Source organism: Stenella coeruleoalba, assembly GCF_951394435.1.
Source record: "Stenella coeruleoalba genome assembly, chromosome: 12".
In the NCBI taxonomy this organism is placed as follows: Eukaryota; Metazoa; Chordata; class Mammalia; order Artiodactyla; family Delphinidae; genus Stenella; species Stenella coeruleoalba.
Window position 1 is genome coordinate 33,636,152 of NC_137158.1, and position 18,809 is coordinate 33,654,960.

General features: G+C 36.2%; 1 protein-coding gene across 2 annotated transcripts in view; it reads right to left on the bottom strand.

Annotated features, from left to right (window-relative positions):
• Positions 1–18,809, bottom strand: part of ASCC3 (activating signal cointegrator 1 complex subunit 3) — a 334,028-nt gene that overhangs the window by 97,765 nt on the left and 217,454 nt on the right. For both annotated transcript variants that reach the window (XM_079939010.1, XM_079939009.1), the window contains 5 exons: positions 17,754–17,839; positions 13,382–13,548; positions 13,124–13,269; positions 12,879–12,999; positions 10,556–10,698 (listed from right to left, as the gene is read on the bottom strand). In XM_079939010.1, the coding sequence (XP_079795136.1) occupies positions 10,556–10,698; positions 12,879–12,999; positions 13,124–13,269; positions 13,382–13,548; positions 17,754–17,839 (663 nt within the window). The remainder of the gene's footprint in view (positions 1–10,555; positions 10,699–12,878; positions 13,000–13,123; positions 13,270–13,381; positions 13,549–17,753; positions 17,840–18,809) is intronic.

Below are 18,809 nucleotides of genomic sequence, written 5' to 3' on the forward strand. Positions count from 1 at the left end.
AACATCCCACTTGCAGTGGGAAGTCAGTACTGAACCCAGGAAGCCTGGCTCTAGTCCATGCTCTCAACCACAATGCCACCCTCTAATCATCACATGAATGAGGGATATTTCAAATAACTACTTGAAGCAATGACATCATCCACTTGACTTAGGGGTGGACCACATTGTTTTAAAAGGTATACAAAAAACAGATAAGAGTTGAAATAATGAGTAATGTCCTAGACTCACACAGCTGGGGAACGTTATGCAGATGATTTGCAAATCTATTTTTTCTTTATTATTTGAGTATTTCTACTCCCACGCCTCAAAATGAAGAATACTTAAAATAACATTCTTTTCTAAACTAAGATATCACCTTTCATGATTGAGAACGGCACAGCTCTTGTTGGTTGCTTGCATTTGATATTTTAGCTACTGACTTGCATCCCCGTCAAATGACACACACCCTTACTTTGACTTTTCCATCTTCTCTAGACAGTATGTTGTCCATGATTCCATTACTGTGCGGGACAGTAAAAGAACATTACTCTGAGACAGCCACTCTGGTTTTGAGCTCCCACGCTGCGCTTACTTGCTTTGTGCTATTGGGCAAGTCACTTAATTCTTCTAAGTTTCAGTTTCTGCATCTGTAAAATTGGGATAACAGGAACGACCCTCCCAGAGTTCATGATTAAATGGGATAAGTCTTTAGTGAACTATAAAGTACTTGATAAATACAGCAATTATTACTAAGCATAATAAGAGCTTTGCCTCTTTAGTCAATAGGACATATATGATATCAACTAAGACAAAATAAAAAAGAACAGTCTCCTATCTTGAAGCTGCTCTTAATTACACAAATATTCCATGAGACCCAACTCAGTTCAATGTCCAATGTTCAGCAAATCTGTAGATAATGTCTGTTTTGACACTTAATATTCTGAGCCTAATAGTTTTCTTTATCGGGTAGTCATTAAGAGGTCTGAAGCTTGATCAAAATAGAAAGCACTTGGGTGAGAGTTTTGTATCATGACCTAAATCTATTTTAGTTTGATAAAACAGATTGTTCAAGTTGAAAATGTGGTTACCCTACATTAAACTCAACTTAATTTCTGATTTTTAACAATCTCCAAGTCCATTTTCAAAGCCTGGTACTAACTTCTTACCTACAGGAAGAGGTCAATATATATATGTTGAATGAAAAAGCAAATGAATCAAAGAAAGCTATAGTAAAATGTCAGTAGTAGAAACTCCACCAAATCTGAACTTGTGATCATTTTGTGTAAAGCTAGGCTATAGTTCATCTTTGTACGTCTATGAAGGTTTTACTTGTAATGAGGTTGGGTGAGTTATGTTTAGCTTAAAATGAAATAATTTTCAAGCATCAAAAAATTCCTTCAGTATTAAGCATGCGGAAATAACACCAATTCTACTTTTCATGAACGTGCCCCTCCTGTGTACCTATGCTACAGTTTTTCATTAATTCACTTTGAAGCATTGTGTAAATTTATAATTAGCACATTTCCTTAATTATATTCAGTGTCATCTGTGTGAGTCTTCTAGCCAATTAATTTGAATTAACAAGGTTTAACAATACTATGTTCCAAGGAATTCTTGTCTTCCATACTCCTCCGATTTTCATGTTATCCACATCTGGATTCTTTTCCTATCGTGCTTCAGTCAGAAAGCTATCCCCTTTCCTGCTTCAGATTATTTCCCAGCATCTACCTTCTCGTGGTACCGCAGACTTTAGAACACAACTCAAACATTGTGGTCCAGGACCTTCAGGGCAAAAAGCCTTGTAGGATTCTGTTTAATTCATTCCTACTTGTAAGGATGTAAGGGGGGAAAAAAGAAAAAAGCTAGTTGTCTTTGATGTGCTTTTCTTTTAGCTACCTGGACCTTATTTAACAGTGTGGAAGAAGAAAGGGTTAGCCCTGCTGCTAATTGGACAGACACACAGAGGAGTTGAGGAGAATATAAGTAAGACTAAAGAATAAAGTCTAATCTTCAGCCAGGGTTCTGCTTTCCCATCCCAGATATGCATCTCATGCAAGGTGTGAGTGATGAAATAAGCACAGTATTCTGAGTTTTCAATCAGTAAACCCGCTCAGAAGAAAGGGTGTTCCCTCTGCTCTTTTATCTTTCCAAGCAGGTTGGCAATCATCCAGATCCCAGCACCATTCACCCTTGCACGTCAAACCAGATTGCAGAGTTATTTGGCAGAAGCCAATGAACCACACTTGTTAGGCACTAAATTATAACTAATTAAATTACATAGAAAAGCTTCTAGAAGGAGCTGTATACGCTATTTGCTTCCATTTCCTTCCCCTCCCACCCATTTATCCCTCAACTCCTTCCAAACTGGCTTATGTTCACAACATGTCACTGACCCTACTTGCCAAGTTCGTCCAAGATGTCCAAGTGCTAAATCCCACCGGTGTTTCTCTGCTCTCATCTCACTCAGCTCCCATTAACATCTGATGTAGTCAAGCACTCCTTCCTTCACGAACCCCTCCTGTCTACAGTGTTCTAGGACACTGTGTTTCCTCACTGGCACTGCTTTCTCAGGGTTCGTTGCCAGCTCATTTTCTACCTAAGCTCACAATGAGAGAGTCCCTCAGGCCTGCTTTTTGATCTCCACCCTCTCTATCCGAGGGTCTCAGGTGCTCACCTGGGTTTAAAGGCTTGCAGATGCTCCCAAGTTCATATATCTCACATCCTCTGTGGGTTTTACAGACTTCCGACATTTAACTGCCTTGAGATCTCCACTTGAAAGTCTTGGAGATACAAATTAACATGTCCAAAATATAATTTTCTTTTCTTTTCTTTCCTTTTTTTTTTTTTTAAGCTCAGATCTGTCTTCTCCGTCTGTCTCTCTCCATCCTAAATCTGTCTCCTCCTTCCTCTCTATCCTACAGTCTCGGTTCTCCCCATTTCAATAAATGACGCTATTATTTACTCAGATGTTTAGGGTTGATAACTGGGGCACCATTCTTGATTCTTTTCAGTTCTTGAATCTCCATTTCTCATCTATTAGAAAGTCCTATTGCATCTAGCCCCAAATATATTTTTTCATTCCCACTGTTACCGCTCTAGGTGGCCCCTAGGTCACCACCATCGTTAATTCCATGCTTACTTCCACTTCAATCCATTTTCCACTAAGCAGCAAAAGTGATCTTAAAATGTAAATTGGGGTATGTAATTTGTTTAGCTTAAAACCTTTAATGCCCTGGAACACTCCTCCCTCAGATACCTGCTTAGTTTGCTTCCTTGATTCCTTCAGTTCTTTGTTCAAAGGTACCTTCATCAGGGAGGCCTTCTCAACTTGTATTAATGTACAACATTCCACTACCATCTTTGGCATTCCCTATTCCCTTTAACTTGCTTATTTTTTTCCCCCATGTGAATTATTACAACTTGACATACTTGCTTATTAGCTATCACTCCCACTAGAATGTTAATTCCATAGGGCAGGAACTTCACCTGACACCTGACACACAGAAGGAGCTCAATAAATGTTGGTCTAATAAATGAAAAAATGACTGTCTTCCCATAGTACTTAGAATAAAAATCCAAGCTCCTTAACCATGGGGCTATGGCCTTGCATGAGCTGGCTCCTGCCTGTCTCTCAAGTGTAACTTGTAGCACCCTCCTCCTGCTTATGCGGCTCCAGCTCAACCGATCTGCTCACTGTTCCTTTAACATGCTGTCCCTTCACCTGAAACGCGGTTATCTTCTCTCTTTGTGTAGCCAGCTTGTTCTTATGCTTTGGTGCTCAGCTTAAATGTCATCTCTTTAGAGAAGTCTTCTCTGACTAATCTATTTAAAGAAGCCTCCCATTCCCCTATTCTATTCCATTTCTTATTGGTTTCTTCCATACAATTTTCATAATTTGATATCACCTTATTTATTTAATCATGCATATATTTTAAAATTTCTACTTTCTTCACTTAAGCTCTTTGAGATTTGGGATCAGTAAGGCTAACACACAGTGCTTGGTAAGTTGTAGACATTCAATAAATATATGTTAAATAAATGAATACTTTACAAATTCTCTTAAGAGCTACCTATTGATTTAAGTTAGAGGATTATTTAATGGATATTTTTGAGCGGGGAGAGAAAGAATTCCTGACTATGTAATACCAGGTAACCTTGCAACTGAAGGTGCTGATCACGAACTGGATGTTATCTGAGCTATCTAGCAGCACTCATCATTATTAGAAATAAAAGGAGCTGATGGAAGAATATCATGAAAGGTGATCCATGAACCCTCCATGTGTGTGCCTATTCCTGCCATACTATCCCGACTTCAACCTATGTACCTAGGCCCCATGGGGTATTTCTTATGTCAAATTGACTGAGGGGGAAAAAAATTCCAAATTCCAAATGGCTTTGAACAAGATTGTGGCACCATAAGAAGTACACTGATGTGGTATTATGGTCCTTTCACGGATGACTCTAAGCAAAGGAGTAAAAGTTGAGTGTTATGTATTTCCTTGTCACTTTCCTACAAAGTAGAGATGATGCAAACTGATGATCTATCTTTGCTCTGTAGTTACTGGATTAGCCAAATGGTCAGGAGCTTGGCAAGAGTGCTATTGGAAGACAAGTGGCAAGAAAGGCAGAAGTTTTATGTAGATGAACTTTTAGAATGGTGCTAGAACAAACAGCTACCTATATCCCATGAAGATGTTTACCAAAAAGTTAACAGCAGTGTGGAAAATGCTGTTAACAGTCAAGTGGGCATCTGAGGGTACCCAGCAGCTTCCCGCCCAGACCCCAGGTCTTTGTGCAATGGTTTCACGTACTAAGTGGCTCCACGGTGGAAGAGATGAAACTCTGCCTGGGCTAAGCATGGACTTCCTCTTCCTCAGGCCGACCCACTACTGCCACCGCTCAGTGCCCCATATGCCACCAACGCAGACAACCCTGGGCCCATTATAAGTACCTTCGCCATGGGAACAGACAGCTATCCGGTGGTAAGGGAGTTACACTGGACCCTTTCTATCACAGAGGGGACATCTATTTGAGATGATGTCTAGAATGGACACTACAGATTTTGATTCTCCTATCCTGCCCATCATGTCCTGCCAGTGGCTTCAATGGTAGGATTACTGAATGCTTTATACATCTTCATGATATCCTGTATGATAATTTTTCTGACTGAAGAGTTCACATCATAGAGAAAGATTAAGACAATGGACGCCATGGGATCCACTGTTCCTATTATGTCTCTCATTACCCAGAAAGAGCAGGTTTTATAGATTAATGACTGAGTGGCAGATGAGATACACTACTTTGGCAAGGTTGGGGTGTTATTTTGTAGGATAAGGTGTATGCTCTGAACTACGCAATCATTAAATGATACTACTTCTCTCACTGCCAGAACATACGGTTCCAGGAACCAAGTAGTCAGTGTGTGCCGATGTCTTCGGCAAACATAGCTAATAAACCACTTGGAAATTTTTTGTTTCCTTTCCCTACACCTCTAGCTCTTCTAGTTTACAGACAATATCCAAGGGATGTAACAATTTACTTGGAAGCTGAAACAGCCACAGGGCCATTTGAGGCCCTTATGCTACAGGGTGAGCAAGGAAAATATGGTCCTGGTGTAGTTTAGGTGACTGACCCTGATGGAAAAACTGGGCTACTGCTATACAATAAGGGGAAGGAAAACTCTGAATGGACCTCAGAGAAATCTTCTCACATTTGGAAAATAAATCGAAGTTCTAAAAAACCCTATATACTAAGCATATATGAACATCCAATTTCCAGTGTCTCAGTAATGTGGGTTTTGGTAACTCCACTGGATAGAGAATCGTAATTAGCTTAGGGGCTGGTTGAAGAAGTGTACAGGTGATGGATAGCAGAGAAAATAAACCACAAATATCTTTTTAGCTCCCCAATCAGTTGCAGAAACAAACACTGTGGTCTCTACCCTTGCTATCTCATATATGTACTAACATATTTTATTTCTTTCTTTATTTTAAAATTTATTTATTTTATTTTTTTGGCTGCATTGGGTCTTCATTGCTCTGCGTGGGCTTTCTCTAGTTGTGGCGAGCGGGGGCTACTCTTTGTCGCGGTGCACGGACTTCTCATTGCGGTGGCTTCTCTTGTTGCGGAGCACGGGCTCTAGGCGTGCGGGCTTCAGTAGTTGTGGCACATGGGCTCAGTAGTTGTGGCTCATGGGCTCTAGAGCACAGGCTCAGTAGTTGTGGCTCATGGGCTTAGCTGCTCTGCAGCATGTGGGATCTTCCCGGACCAGGGCTCGAACCCGTGTCCTCTGCATTGGCAGGTGGATTCTTAACCACTGTGCCACCAGGGAAGCCCTGCACTAACATATTTTAACTAACAATATGTTACATATTTTAACTAATTTCATTTCTCTTTCCTCTCCCTATCCTCTACTGTTGAATATAGCATGTGTTAATTGTGGGCAACTTTATCATTTAGTCCATTGGCTAGAGAATATTGAGAGAGGATTGCCAAAGAACCAGAGGGTGACTGGATATAGTCAAGAGATCTAGGATTAATGGATTTAATGATGAAATTTTCAGTTGCCCCCCTTGGGGAGGGATGAGTGGATTTTGGTAATATGAGGGAGAATTGCATTGTTAGAAGAAATTTGTTTTTTTAAGTGTAGGTTTGGAGAGACTGTGTATCAGTGAGTTTGTACAAATAATAGACTATAGTGAACCTTCACTACTTGTACCTACACTGTTTATAGACAGCCAGTATCTGAAAATCCCTCAGTAGAGGCCAAAGTGAAGAAGATATTCCCTATTCCTGCTGCGTGCTAGAGATTGAAGTTCAGGCATTCAGATGTTTCTGTCTTGAAACTGAAGCTTGAGAGAGTGAGGCAAAAGCCCAACAATAGTTTGAGGTTAATGGTGGAAGTGGTGGCTGTCCAACTGAGAATTCAAGAGACAGGGCAGCACATGCCCACAAACTTTTGAAATCAGTGCAAGAAGTCTTCATAATGGCAAATACGAAAGGGCATTACTTTTGGGGTTTTCTCATTCTGCAGTATGATTTCATATCAGTGATCCACTTGAAGAGGATCTGCTTCCTAATACTTTACTTTAGGTAAAGTAAAGAGACTTTACTGGGTTAAAAAGTTAGATGGACAACTCCTTTTGTCTTTGCTGAGAAACAAAATACAACACATATATTCTTCCTTGGTCACATTCTCTTTCTCCAGCCTCTTCAGATTTGCCCTGGCTTTCTTTACTCCCCCACTGAACCTCTCCCCTCCCACCTCCACATCTAGGGACACTTTCTGACTTCACACCATTCAGTTTCAGAATGACTTTGATGCAACCCTCTTCCACAAGCACCCTGCTTCACAGCTGCCAGGATAACTGCTCCCATGCTTACTCTGCCTCCTTGAATGATCAAGTTGTCAACACTAGAGTCCTAACCAGAGTACTCATGACCTACCACAGAACACCAACCTGACACTGTCCAAGGAGCAGCAATAGGAATCGTCACCAAGTGTCTAGCCCCAGATATTACAGAAAATAACTCTTACAAAATTAAAGTGCTAAAAAGTCCTCCTAATTTAATTATTTAGGGGATTCAACAACGCACGGAAACACCTGCTTTATAGGAGGTTTTGGTATAATCAGAATGAATTTGCATAATAATTGGTTATAAACCCTCGGAAATTTTGATTTTAAAGGTGATTGCTTTTAGAGACAGGAATAAAAACAAAGCCTGGGTTGTCTTATTCTTGAGATGGGCTTAGTGAAACAAAATGTGCAGAAGTGGCAATTTCTAACTGTCCTACCTTAGCAATGAAAGTCTATGAAACAGCAGAAACCATGCACGTAAATTCTATGGTTTCTAATGAGCCTTGGTGATAGATTCTTGGGTTAAATAAAAACGAAACAAAACAAAACAGAGAGGTAGTTCCATATAATGGCTGAGCTGTCCAGAATTCCTTAGGTCTCATACCTTAAAATAAAAAAATAAAGAATAGTAGAGTTGTACTATAGTTGGGGAGAGCACATGAGGTTCACATTTGAGGTTCATGTGAGTCACATATGTGCTAAAGGCCCAGCTCTTATATATATGAGCAAACATCCCAAAATGGATTCAATAAGTAGGTACCTTGCACCTTGACTTCTAAGAAAAGTCTCCATTAGGAACACTGTTAGGGATAAGACACAAGAAGAAAACAAAAACAAAAAACAAAACTAAGCCTAGATAGATGCTGCACATAAACTAAACTGTCAATATTCCATACAACTATTTTTCAGCATTTGCCTTCTAAGTCAAGATACTGTTTAGACAAAACAGGGTGATTATTTGGGCGCAATAATTAAATAACACAGGACAAGGAACATTTGACAAAATTATTTTGATTTTAAATGATCTTGAATTATACACCTTGTATATGCCTACAAGTCACAGTAAGGAACTAATGATGAAACTTAAAAGATAAAATGATAACTTTCACTCTACTTCATGGAGTCATGTGATATCTTTTATATGAAGCTAATTTGGGGGTCATCTGCGGTCCTATGCAAGAACGCTTTGAAATATTAACTATTATTAGTTAACTAATATTAGTTAATGTATGACCATAATATACACAGTACCATCCAACAGGGGTACCAACCGTAAATGAGTCATGAGATGTGGAAGGGGAGAAATATGTGACTGTTGACACTGACACTAGTGGGCTAGGAGCAGCATGTTTACTGTTCTTCAGGCTGCGTGAGATGAGACAGGGGAGGTGTGCAGGGAGAAGGACAATGCAACAGTTTTATTACTGATATCAACTATTTTTTCATCATAACTCCAACTAGGAGCATATTTTAAAAAACTGGAAAAGTATTAGAAAAGAAAAATCACTGTCTACAAATCTATGGAGGGGAGGAGGTATACCTACGTTTAGAAGTATTAGAAGGAATCACAAAGCCCATATAAACAGATTGTATCACATAAAATGCAAAAACTGCTATTCGAAAAAACAACTAAGATAAATGACATTCAGTGAACTACCAAAATTTACTAATAAAGTAGATGAAAGATTAATACATATATATAATCAATACATATACATGGAAAGAAGTGACATCATAAGGCATACCTCATTTTACTGTGTTTTGCAGATATTGTGTTTTTTTTTTTACAAATTGAAGGTTTCTGGCAACTCTACATTGAGCAAGTCTATGAACACCATTTTTTCAACAACATTTGCTCACTTCATGTCTCTGTGTCACGTTTTGGAAGTTCTCTCAATGTTTCAAACTTTTTCATCATTACTATATTTGCTACAATGAGCTGTGATCAGTGATCTTTGATGTCACTACTACGACTACTGAAGGCTCAGATGATGGTTAGCGTTTTTTAGCAATACAGTCTTTTTATATTAAGGTATGTACATTCTTTTAAGACATAATGCTATTGCACTCTTAACTGACTATAGTATAGTGCAAATATAACTTTTGTTATGATCTAGGAAACCAAAAATTTCGTGTGATTTGCTTTATTGCAAGGTTTGCTTTATTGCAATGGTTTTGAACCCAATCTACAATATCTCCAAGGTAAACTTGTATAGTTTTAGGGGAGAGTGTGTGTGTGTGTGTGTGGTATTTTAATTCGGTAAGGCCCCCACACAAGTCTATAAGAAAAACTGCTGTACTGCAACAGATAAAAGCCCAAAGGAATGAAGGGACAAAAAAGAAAAAAATTAAACAAATATATATTAAAAAAAAGTTCAACCACAAAAAAATTAAGGCACACATAAACACTAAAGCAACAAGAGACATTTTATGTATAACAATAAATTACGACAAATGAGGATGTAGTGAAACTGTTACTCTCATATACTGCTGACAATTCATACATCAATAGTGATAACCACAATTACTATTGCCCTTTTGGAAAGTAATTATCAGTGTATATGAAAAGCTATAAGAATGTCCACATTATCTGACCCATTGATGTTAACCTTAGAACTTTATACTGAGGAAATAATTCTAACAAAGAAAAACTTATAATAATAAAGATACATAATTATTTAATTATAGGAGAAAAATACAATGGAATAGCCACATAATAGAATATTATTATATAGACATAAAAGAATTTAATGATGGTTATTACTTAAAGGATAACAACAGGTTTTTAATTTTCACATACTTATCAGTGTTTTCTAAATTTTCAAAAATGGTCATGTTATATAGTTTATAAAAAGTTAATTTTCCAAAATTGATTATAAGTTCCATGAGGGCAGTGAACACTCAAATATTAGAGAAATCTTAGCTGAATATTAAAATATGCATAGGTGATGATGTTAAAGGGAAAAATACAGGAATAAATATGATGTAAAAATAATATTTAGTGGAAAAATACTGGAAGAAAATCCATGAAAATATTAATAGCTTTAAGGTGGCAGTATTTATGCATTTTCTCTATCTTTTCCCCAAATTTCTGTAATGTTATATGAAACTTTTAATACAGATTAAAATTAAACATACTTATATGCGTAATTTCCATTATACTACAATACAAACTAATTTGACATGTAAAAGAAGTAGAAATAAAATATGCTGCTTACCTCTCTTTCATCCATATTCAACCACTGCTTTGGATCTTCTTCAGTAGCCAGAAAGGCTATCAATTCCAAAGCAGTAAGACGAGTTTGACGTCTTGATGAGACAAATATCAGAACAGGTTTGGCTGGAGAATGGCTTCTAATTGCTGTTGAAAAGTTGTGGAAAATACAATGGTAAGCCACTTATACCAGAATCGGAATTTCATCAGGACATCAAATGGACACATGAAAACTAATGGTGTAAATGATTTAATTGAATTCATGATTTGGTCATGAAGTATAGCATTATTTGAGCTACTACCTGGATCTGACAGCATATTGGAGAAATGATAGGGAAGGAAAGGTAGCTGCCTCTGCTCAGGGGAGTATTCTGCCTAGGACAGGGAAGACTGACCTATCTCGACTCCCAGTTCTGTTGTGAACTGCCAAGGAAGGAGACTTAAAAGCCGACTCTCCATTAATAGCTGTATATGGATACTAAATCTTAGGTGGGGTTTTCTATTTCTGAGTTGTGCTTCTGCTTGCCTGAGCAGTGATATTCCACAGTTAATCGGTCCTGGGGTCTGAAGAGAGAGTCAAGTCCTGGGGCGGGTGGTGAAGAAAAGCCACAAAAAATTCCTTTTATTTTTGTCCTGTTGCCAGTAGATAGAAAAAGTTAGAGAGTTTGTATCAATAAATTAGTCAGAAGAATGTCTTCCTTCTGTTTTTTCTAAAAACATATGTGTAAGATTTCAAGAGGGAAGATAAGAGAATGCAGAAGAAAGCTCAAAAGAATACCATGCTTGAATCTATATCTGAGTGACGAAACATAGGGAGTAGACACACGGAAGATGAGTAATTTGAAAACTGGGTAATAAGACTGAAAATATTACTTAAAGAGCCACATAAATCATTTGACCTAATTGGAGTTGAGGTTTCTTTGCTATGCATAGGCTCCAAAATGCTGATAAGATGGCACAAGAAGAATTTATACTTAGGTGTACACAGGTCTCTTAAAACAGAGTTATTAAAAACTATTATTTTATATAAAAAGTTCAACCTCCTTGTAATATCTTGTTTGAAATGTGAACTGCAGAATTTCTTTTTATGGGCTAAAAAACAAGGTTCATAAATGGAAATGTTGACAGGACTTTGACTATATTTATACCCTAAGAGTGAGAAATAAAGCTATCACAAAATCGTAAATCTAAACTGAAAGAAATATAGTGATCCACTACAGGTATAATAAATAGTTTACAAGGACAGTTACTGTACTTATGCCATATCTAGAGAAGTGCAGGTATAGGTTATTTACATAACATAACACAAAATGCTTCATTTCAATCACTGGTTTGCAATCAGCCATTCCTTAAATAAATATAAGCAATCTACAATACATACTATGAAAAATGAACACACAGTTTATCAGAATTTATAGAATACAAATGGTAATGCTTTGATAAATCATATTAGAGATACAACGTTTAAAATACACATATTAGTACAATACTGGTATCATTTGTACACATAACCATGAATGAATTTGCCTCTTTTTAAAACCTCAACATTTAATGGATTTTTGCTGCTGCAAGAACAGGTGTGGCTGAACAGCTCACGACAGATTTATTGTTCATTAGTGATTTTGTACAATGCTTCTGTGGAGGTGTAAATAATCTGAACTGCCAAGATTGGTCTCCAGTTCACAATCAATACTTTGCTTCTGTCATAAGGCTAATTACAGCAGCTAAAAAGTCACCTCACAACTGTCACCTCACAATCAACAGCGGTTCACGTTAGGGAATTTATTTTGGAGGTTATTTTTAATTGATATTATAAATATTCCTTATGCAGCCTAAACATGAAAACATGTTTTAGTAAGATAGGAGTGTTACTCTCAAATCTTTCTTGCTTGCCTAATTTGTTAGAAAGGGAAAAACAAAACAAAACATATAAACAGATGCATTGCCAAAAAAAGTACTGAAATTTTTAAGATGATTTCTGATAAAAATCAATATTATGTGAGTTTTTAAAACTTGTACCCTCTATTTATCATTTACTCAAGCTACTACCATGGTACCATAATAAATTATTTTTAAGACTAATTTGATTATTTTAAAAAGTTACATACATTTATTCTACTACAAAGACATTATCACTTATGAAATCTAATTGTCAATAGTTAATTCAAAATATATTTATACTCCTTAACAGTTAAGGTAAATAGTTTTAGATATTTGTAGAAGTTGGAGCAGTACCACCCTTTCAAAGAAACCCACATCATTCAGAATGCATTTAAAGGCTACCATACAAAATGGTTGGTATTTCATTCCAAGAATCTGAAGCTTACCCTGAAATGTAGGCTTATTCATACTAGCCATACGAGGACAGTAATGTTGACCTGGGAAACCTTGAATGTGAACTTCCAGTGGAACTGGACGCACTGATGGTCGGAAGTTGAACAAGCCCATCTAGAGTAAAAATGAGAGAGAAATCTTTCCAGTTTTTATACTTTAGTTTATAGTGTTATAGCACCTCCTTAATGTAGCCTTGAGCCATACTATTAAATGCCTAATTTATCAGTCTTCCACATACCTGACGAATGTTGAGCCAGTCAGCAAGGTCTCTGGCGTTAGCCAATGCGGTAGATAGTCCAACTATTCTAACAGGCTTTTCTGTGTGAGATGAGATGAAATTCGTTCGAGATACAATGACTTCTAGAACAGGGCCTCTTTCCTCCCCTAAGAAATAGGAATAATGTACGTTAATCATTTAACACAAGTTCTGATGCTGGCTGCTGCAAGTATGAAGAGTCGAAGTTTGTAAACTGGACTCAGATATAGTGGCACCCACCTAGCAGATGGATCTCATCTATGATGAGAATAGTGACTTGCTTTACATAGTTCCTATTCTGCCAGCTTCTGCTGATTCCATCCCACTTCTCTGGTGTGGTGACAATAACGTCAGCCTTGGAAATGGATTTCATATCAGGAGTTACATCCCCTGTTAGTTCAATAACTCTGGAGAAGAATAAAAATGATCCCTTTAATTTTTCAGGTAACACATGGGCTTGGAAAAGCAAAAATATGTCTTTCAAAATAAAATTTTATTATGCTTAAAACTACTTTATCTCCCTTTGATTTCTGAAATTTTCTGACTTGAGTCCAAAACAGATGTTTCTTAATAATTCTAAGATGATTTCCTTCCATAAAATGAAGAATGTATAAAAGCAATCATTGAAATCTAACTTTTATGCAGACATGCAAGAGTATCAACCTTTGTTTTGATTATGTTTACAAAGTCTCTGCCCTATGTGATTTCATAGAGTTGAACTCATACCTCCTCCATATGTTGGAATAAACACCTTTCTAATGAGGGAAAGTGTTAACTTATTAAGACAAAAGGAGACATTCATTAAGAATATGATTATGTCTATCAAACATTTAGAGAAGAGCTAACACCTATCCTTCTCAAACTCTTCCAAAATATAGCAGAGGGAGGAACACGCCCAAACTCATTCTACGAGGCCACCATCACCCTGATACCAAAACCAGACAACGATGTCACAAAAAAGAAAACTACAGGCCAATATCACTGATGAACATAGATGCAAAAATCCTCAACAAAATACTAGCAAACAGAATCCAACAGCACATTAAACGGATCATACACCATGATCAAGTGGGGTTTATCCCAGGAATGCAAATATTCTTCAATATACGCAAATCAATCAATGTGAAACACTATTTTAACAAGTTGAAGGAGAAAAACCATATGATCATCTCAATAGATGCAGAGAAAGCTTTCAACAAAATTCAACACTCATGATAAAAACCTGCCAGAAAGTAGGCATAGAGGGAACTTACCTCAAAATGATAAAGGCCATATATGACAAACCCACAGACAACATCATTCTCCATGGTGAAAAACTGAAACCATTTCGTCTAAGATCAGGAACAAGGCAAGGTTTGTCCACTCTCACCAATATTATTCAACATAGTTTTGGAAGTTTTAGCCACAGCAATCAGAGAAGAAAAAGAAATAAAAGGAATCCAAATCGGAAAAGAAGAAGTAAAACTATCACTGTTTGCAGATGACATGATACTATACATACAGAATCCTAAAGATGCTACCAGAAAACTACTAGAGCTAATCAATGAATTTGGTAAAGTTGCAGGATACAAAATTAATGCACAGAAATCTCTTGCATTCCTATACACTAATGGTGAAAAATCTGAAAGTGAAATTTAGAAAACACTCCCATTTACCATTGCAACAAAAAGAATAAAATATCTAGGAATAAACCTACTTAAGGAGACAAAAGACCTGTATGCAGAAAACTGTAAGACACTGATGAAAGAAATTAAAGATGATACAAACAGATGGAGAGACATACCATGGTCTTGGATTGGAAGAATCAACATTGTGAAAATGCCTATACTACCCAAAGCAATCTACAGATTCAATGCAATCCCTATCAAACTACCAATGGCATTTTTCACAGAACTAGAACAAAAAATTACACAATTTGTTTGGAAACACAAAAGACCCCAAAAAGCCAAAGCAATCTTGAGGAAGAAAAATGGAGCTGGAGGAATCAGGCTCCCTGACTTCAGACTATACTACAAAGCTACAGTAATCAAGAAGGTATGGTACTGGCACACAAACAGAAATATAGATCAATGGAACAGGATAGAAAGCCCAGAGATAAACCCACACACATATGGTCACCTAACCTTTGATAATGGAGGCAAGAATATACAATGGAGAAAAGACAGCCTCTTCAGTAAGTGGTGCTGGGAAAACTGGACAGCTACATGTAAAAGAATGAAATTAGAACACTCCCTAACACCATACACAAAAATAAACTCAAAATTGATTAAAGACCTAAATGTAAGGCCAGACACTATTAAACTCTTAGAGGAAAACATAGGCAGAACACTCTATGACATAAATCACAGCAAGATCCTTTTTGATCCACCTCCTAGAGAAATGGAAATAAAAGTAAAAATAAACAAATGGGACCTAATGAAACTTCAAAGCTTTTGTACAGCAAATGAAACCATAAACAGGATGAAAAGACAACCCTCAGAATGGGAGAAAATATTTGCAAATGAAGCAACTGACAAAGGATTAATCTCCAAAATTTACAAGCAGCTCATGCAGCTAAATATCTAAAAAACAAACAACCCAATCCAAAAATGGGCAGAAGACCTAAACAAACATTTCTCCAAGGAAGATAAACAGATTGCCAACAAACACATGAAGGAATGCTCAACATCATTAATCATTAGAGAAATGCAAATCAAAACTACAATAAGATATCATCTCACACCGGTCAGAATGGCCATCATCAAAAAATCTACAAACAATAAATGCTGGAGAGGGTGTGGAAAAAAGGGAACCCTCTTGCACTGTTGGTGGGAATGTAAATTGATACAGCCACTATGGAGAACAGTATGGAGGTTCCTTAGAAAACTAAAAATAGAGCTACCATACAACCCAGCAATCCCACTACTGGGCATATATCCTGAGAAAACCATAATTCAAAAAGAGTCATGTACCAAAATGTTCATTGCAGCTCTATTTACAATAGCCCGGACATGGAAGCAACCTAAGTGTCCATCCATAGATGAATGGATAAAGAAGATGTGGCACATATATACAATGGAATATTACTCAGCCATAAAAAGAAACGAAATTGCGTTATTTGTAGTGAGGTGGACGGACCTAGAGTTTGTCATACAGAGTAAAGTAAGTCAGAAAGCAAAAAAGAAATACCGTATGCTAACACATATACATATACATATGGAATCTAAAATCAAACAAAAAAAGGTCACGAGGAACCTAAGGGCAAGATGGGAATAAAGTCGCAGACCTACTAGAGAATGGACTTGAGGATATGGGGAGGGGGAAGGGTAAGCTGGGACAAAGTAAGAGAGTGGCATGGACATATATACACTACCAAATGTAAAATAGTTAGTGGGAAGCAGCCGTATAGCACAGGGAGATCAGCTAGTTGCTTTGTGACCACCTAGAGGGGTGGGATAGGGAGGGTGGGAGGGAGGGAGACGCAAGAGGGAGGAGATATGGGGATACATGTATACGTATAACTGATTCACTTTGTTATAAAGCAGAAAGCAACACACCACTGTAAAGCAATTATACTCCAATAAAGATGTTTAAAAAAAAACAAACCAAGAATATGATTATGTGTGAGCTTCATTTCTTTTCTTAGCTTGAAATTTTGTAGATATTATAGGCAAATTCAAACATATTAGGACAGAAAAAAGATAACCTGGGGCAAATATGTGCCACCCCATTCTGAGAGGATATCAGATTTAGAGTGAGAAAGATGGAAATCTGAAGACTAACTCCAAATTTTAGGAAATCATTAAGTCATTTTTATATGTGTTTTGATTCGAAAAACAGAAAAAGGTCAAGATTAGTTCCTCCAAGTATAGCATTCCCAAAACTTTTACTTAGTTTTATTCATTTTTTTTACATTCTAGGTAATACACTCACATGGTTCAAAAAATATATAGTAAATAGTCTCTGCAACATGGATATTCTCCAGTCACCCAGTTCTCATTCTAAAAGAACCACATATTTATATTCTTTACCTTTTTTTAAAAACAAGAGGGGTACTTAAAAACATTTTTTAACTATCTCTGAAGATCATTTCTTCAGTATATACAGTTCATTTTTTAATAGAGTAATACAATATTTTGCATTGTGTGAATATGCCATAATTTATTTAGTGATGCTCTATTTGCCACTCAGGTTAGAATGCAATCTTGCTATTAAAAACAGTACGATAATAAATAACCTTGTCAACAGTAAAATTTTTTTAAGTCATGTTCTTCAATGATTTTTAAATTTTTGGTAAATTATTTATATGCAAAATGCCTTCTAAGTGGTTTTTGGAAGTTACCCTGAAAGATATGAAAGAAAAATAAAGAGATGTATCTTATTTTGCTTTTGCTTTTGAGTCTAGACATTTTGAGAAAATTATCTTGCCAAATAAAAGTGAAAAATGAAAGCCCTTAATTTACTTGCAATCTTAAAACAAATGAGAATATTGATAATATTTTAACTACCATACCTTTAAATAAAAAGACTATGAAAATCACTGTAAAAGCATTCAACAGTTTTATGCAAATCTTTTACTGGTTGATCCTTTTAGATTATTCAACACATATCATCTGAAAAAGTAAGAACTTACTTTTTACCAAGTTTTTCTTCTATTCTAACTTTCCAATCATCCATTCTTTCACGTACTAGGGCTTTTAAGGGTGCAATATATACTGCCTAAAATGGGGGTGCAAAAAGATCTCATGAAAATAGTGACATCATTTTCAAATAAAGTTAAACTCGATAAAATTTATCAAAATATAACTGTCGTTTAAAAAATGTATCTTTTAATGATGAAAGACTTAAAATTTTAAATTAACAGAAAAAAGTCATTAACTTAAACAACACTTATCCAGAGTAAGATATGAATATAGCACATCATAAAAATACTGACATAGAACATTTTAAGTATTTTTTTAAAAGCACCATTTGTATTATTTTTAGGTAGTTTATAATGAAATTATCTTTTAACATAATGCGAAAAATTAAAAAAAAACTATGAGATAATACATTACCTAGAGAAAATTAAGGTTCTACTGAAAATAGAAGTTTTTATGATCAAGAGCTACCTGAGTTATAATTCTTTCATGAAAAAAGTTACTAATTTTGAAATTCTAAAGATAAATAATCTGGTTGTTTAAATTTTAATGCATATTTTATGGAAGACACCAATGCCAGTCATACATTTTAGGTGTTCTACCTTTTAAAAAACAAAAATAAACAACCCCCCTCCCGATCTTTAATAATCCAAACTTACATACAGATTATTCACTGAAAAAAAATTCTTTCCTTTATAAAATGTTTCAAACTTAGAACAGAGCTCTACTGTTGTGTTAGTATGCCTCCTAATGAATCACTCGCCACATAATAAACTGAGGAGTAGGAAAATGTAAAGCTAAGTAGGGAAGAACAGCTACTAACTGGAAATCACTGAAAAAGGAAGTTAAAACATTTCTTGGAAATGTTAGCTTTCTTGGAAAATAATGTTTCTAAAGTGAGAGTACGTCATATTTCAAGAAAGCTTAAAATCAACACTTACTTGACTTGCCACATTATTTTACATTAATGATATCATGGCCATTTGGAGAAATGGGGAATAAAGGCTGCCTCTGTATTTCCTTGTGTAATCAAGCTGTATATGTTAAAG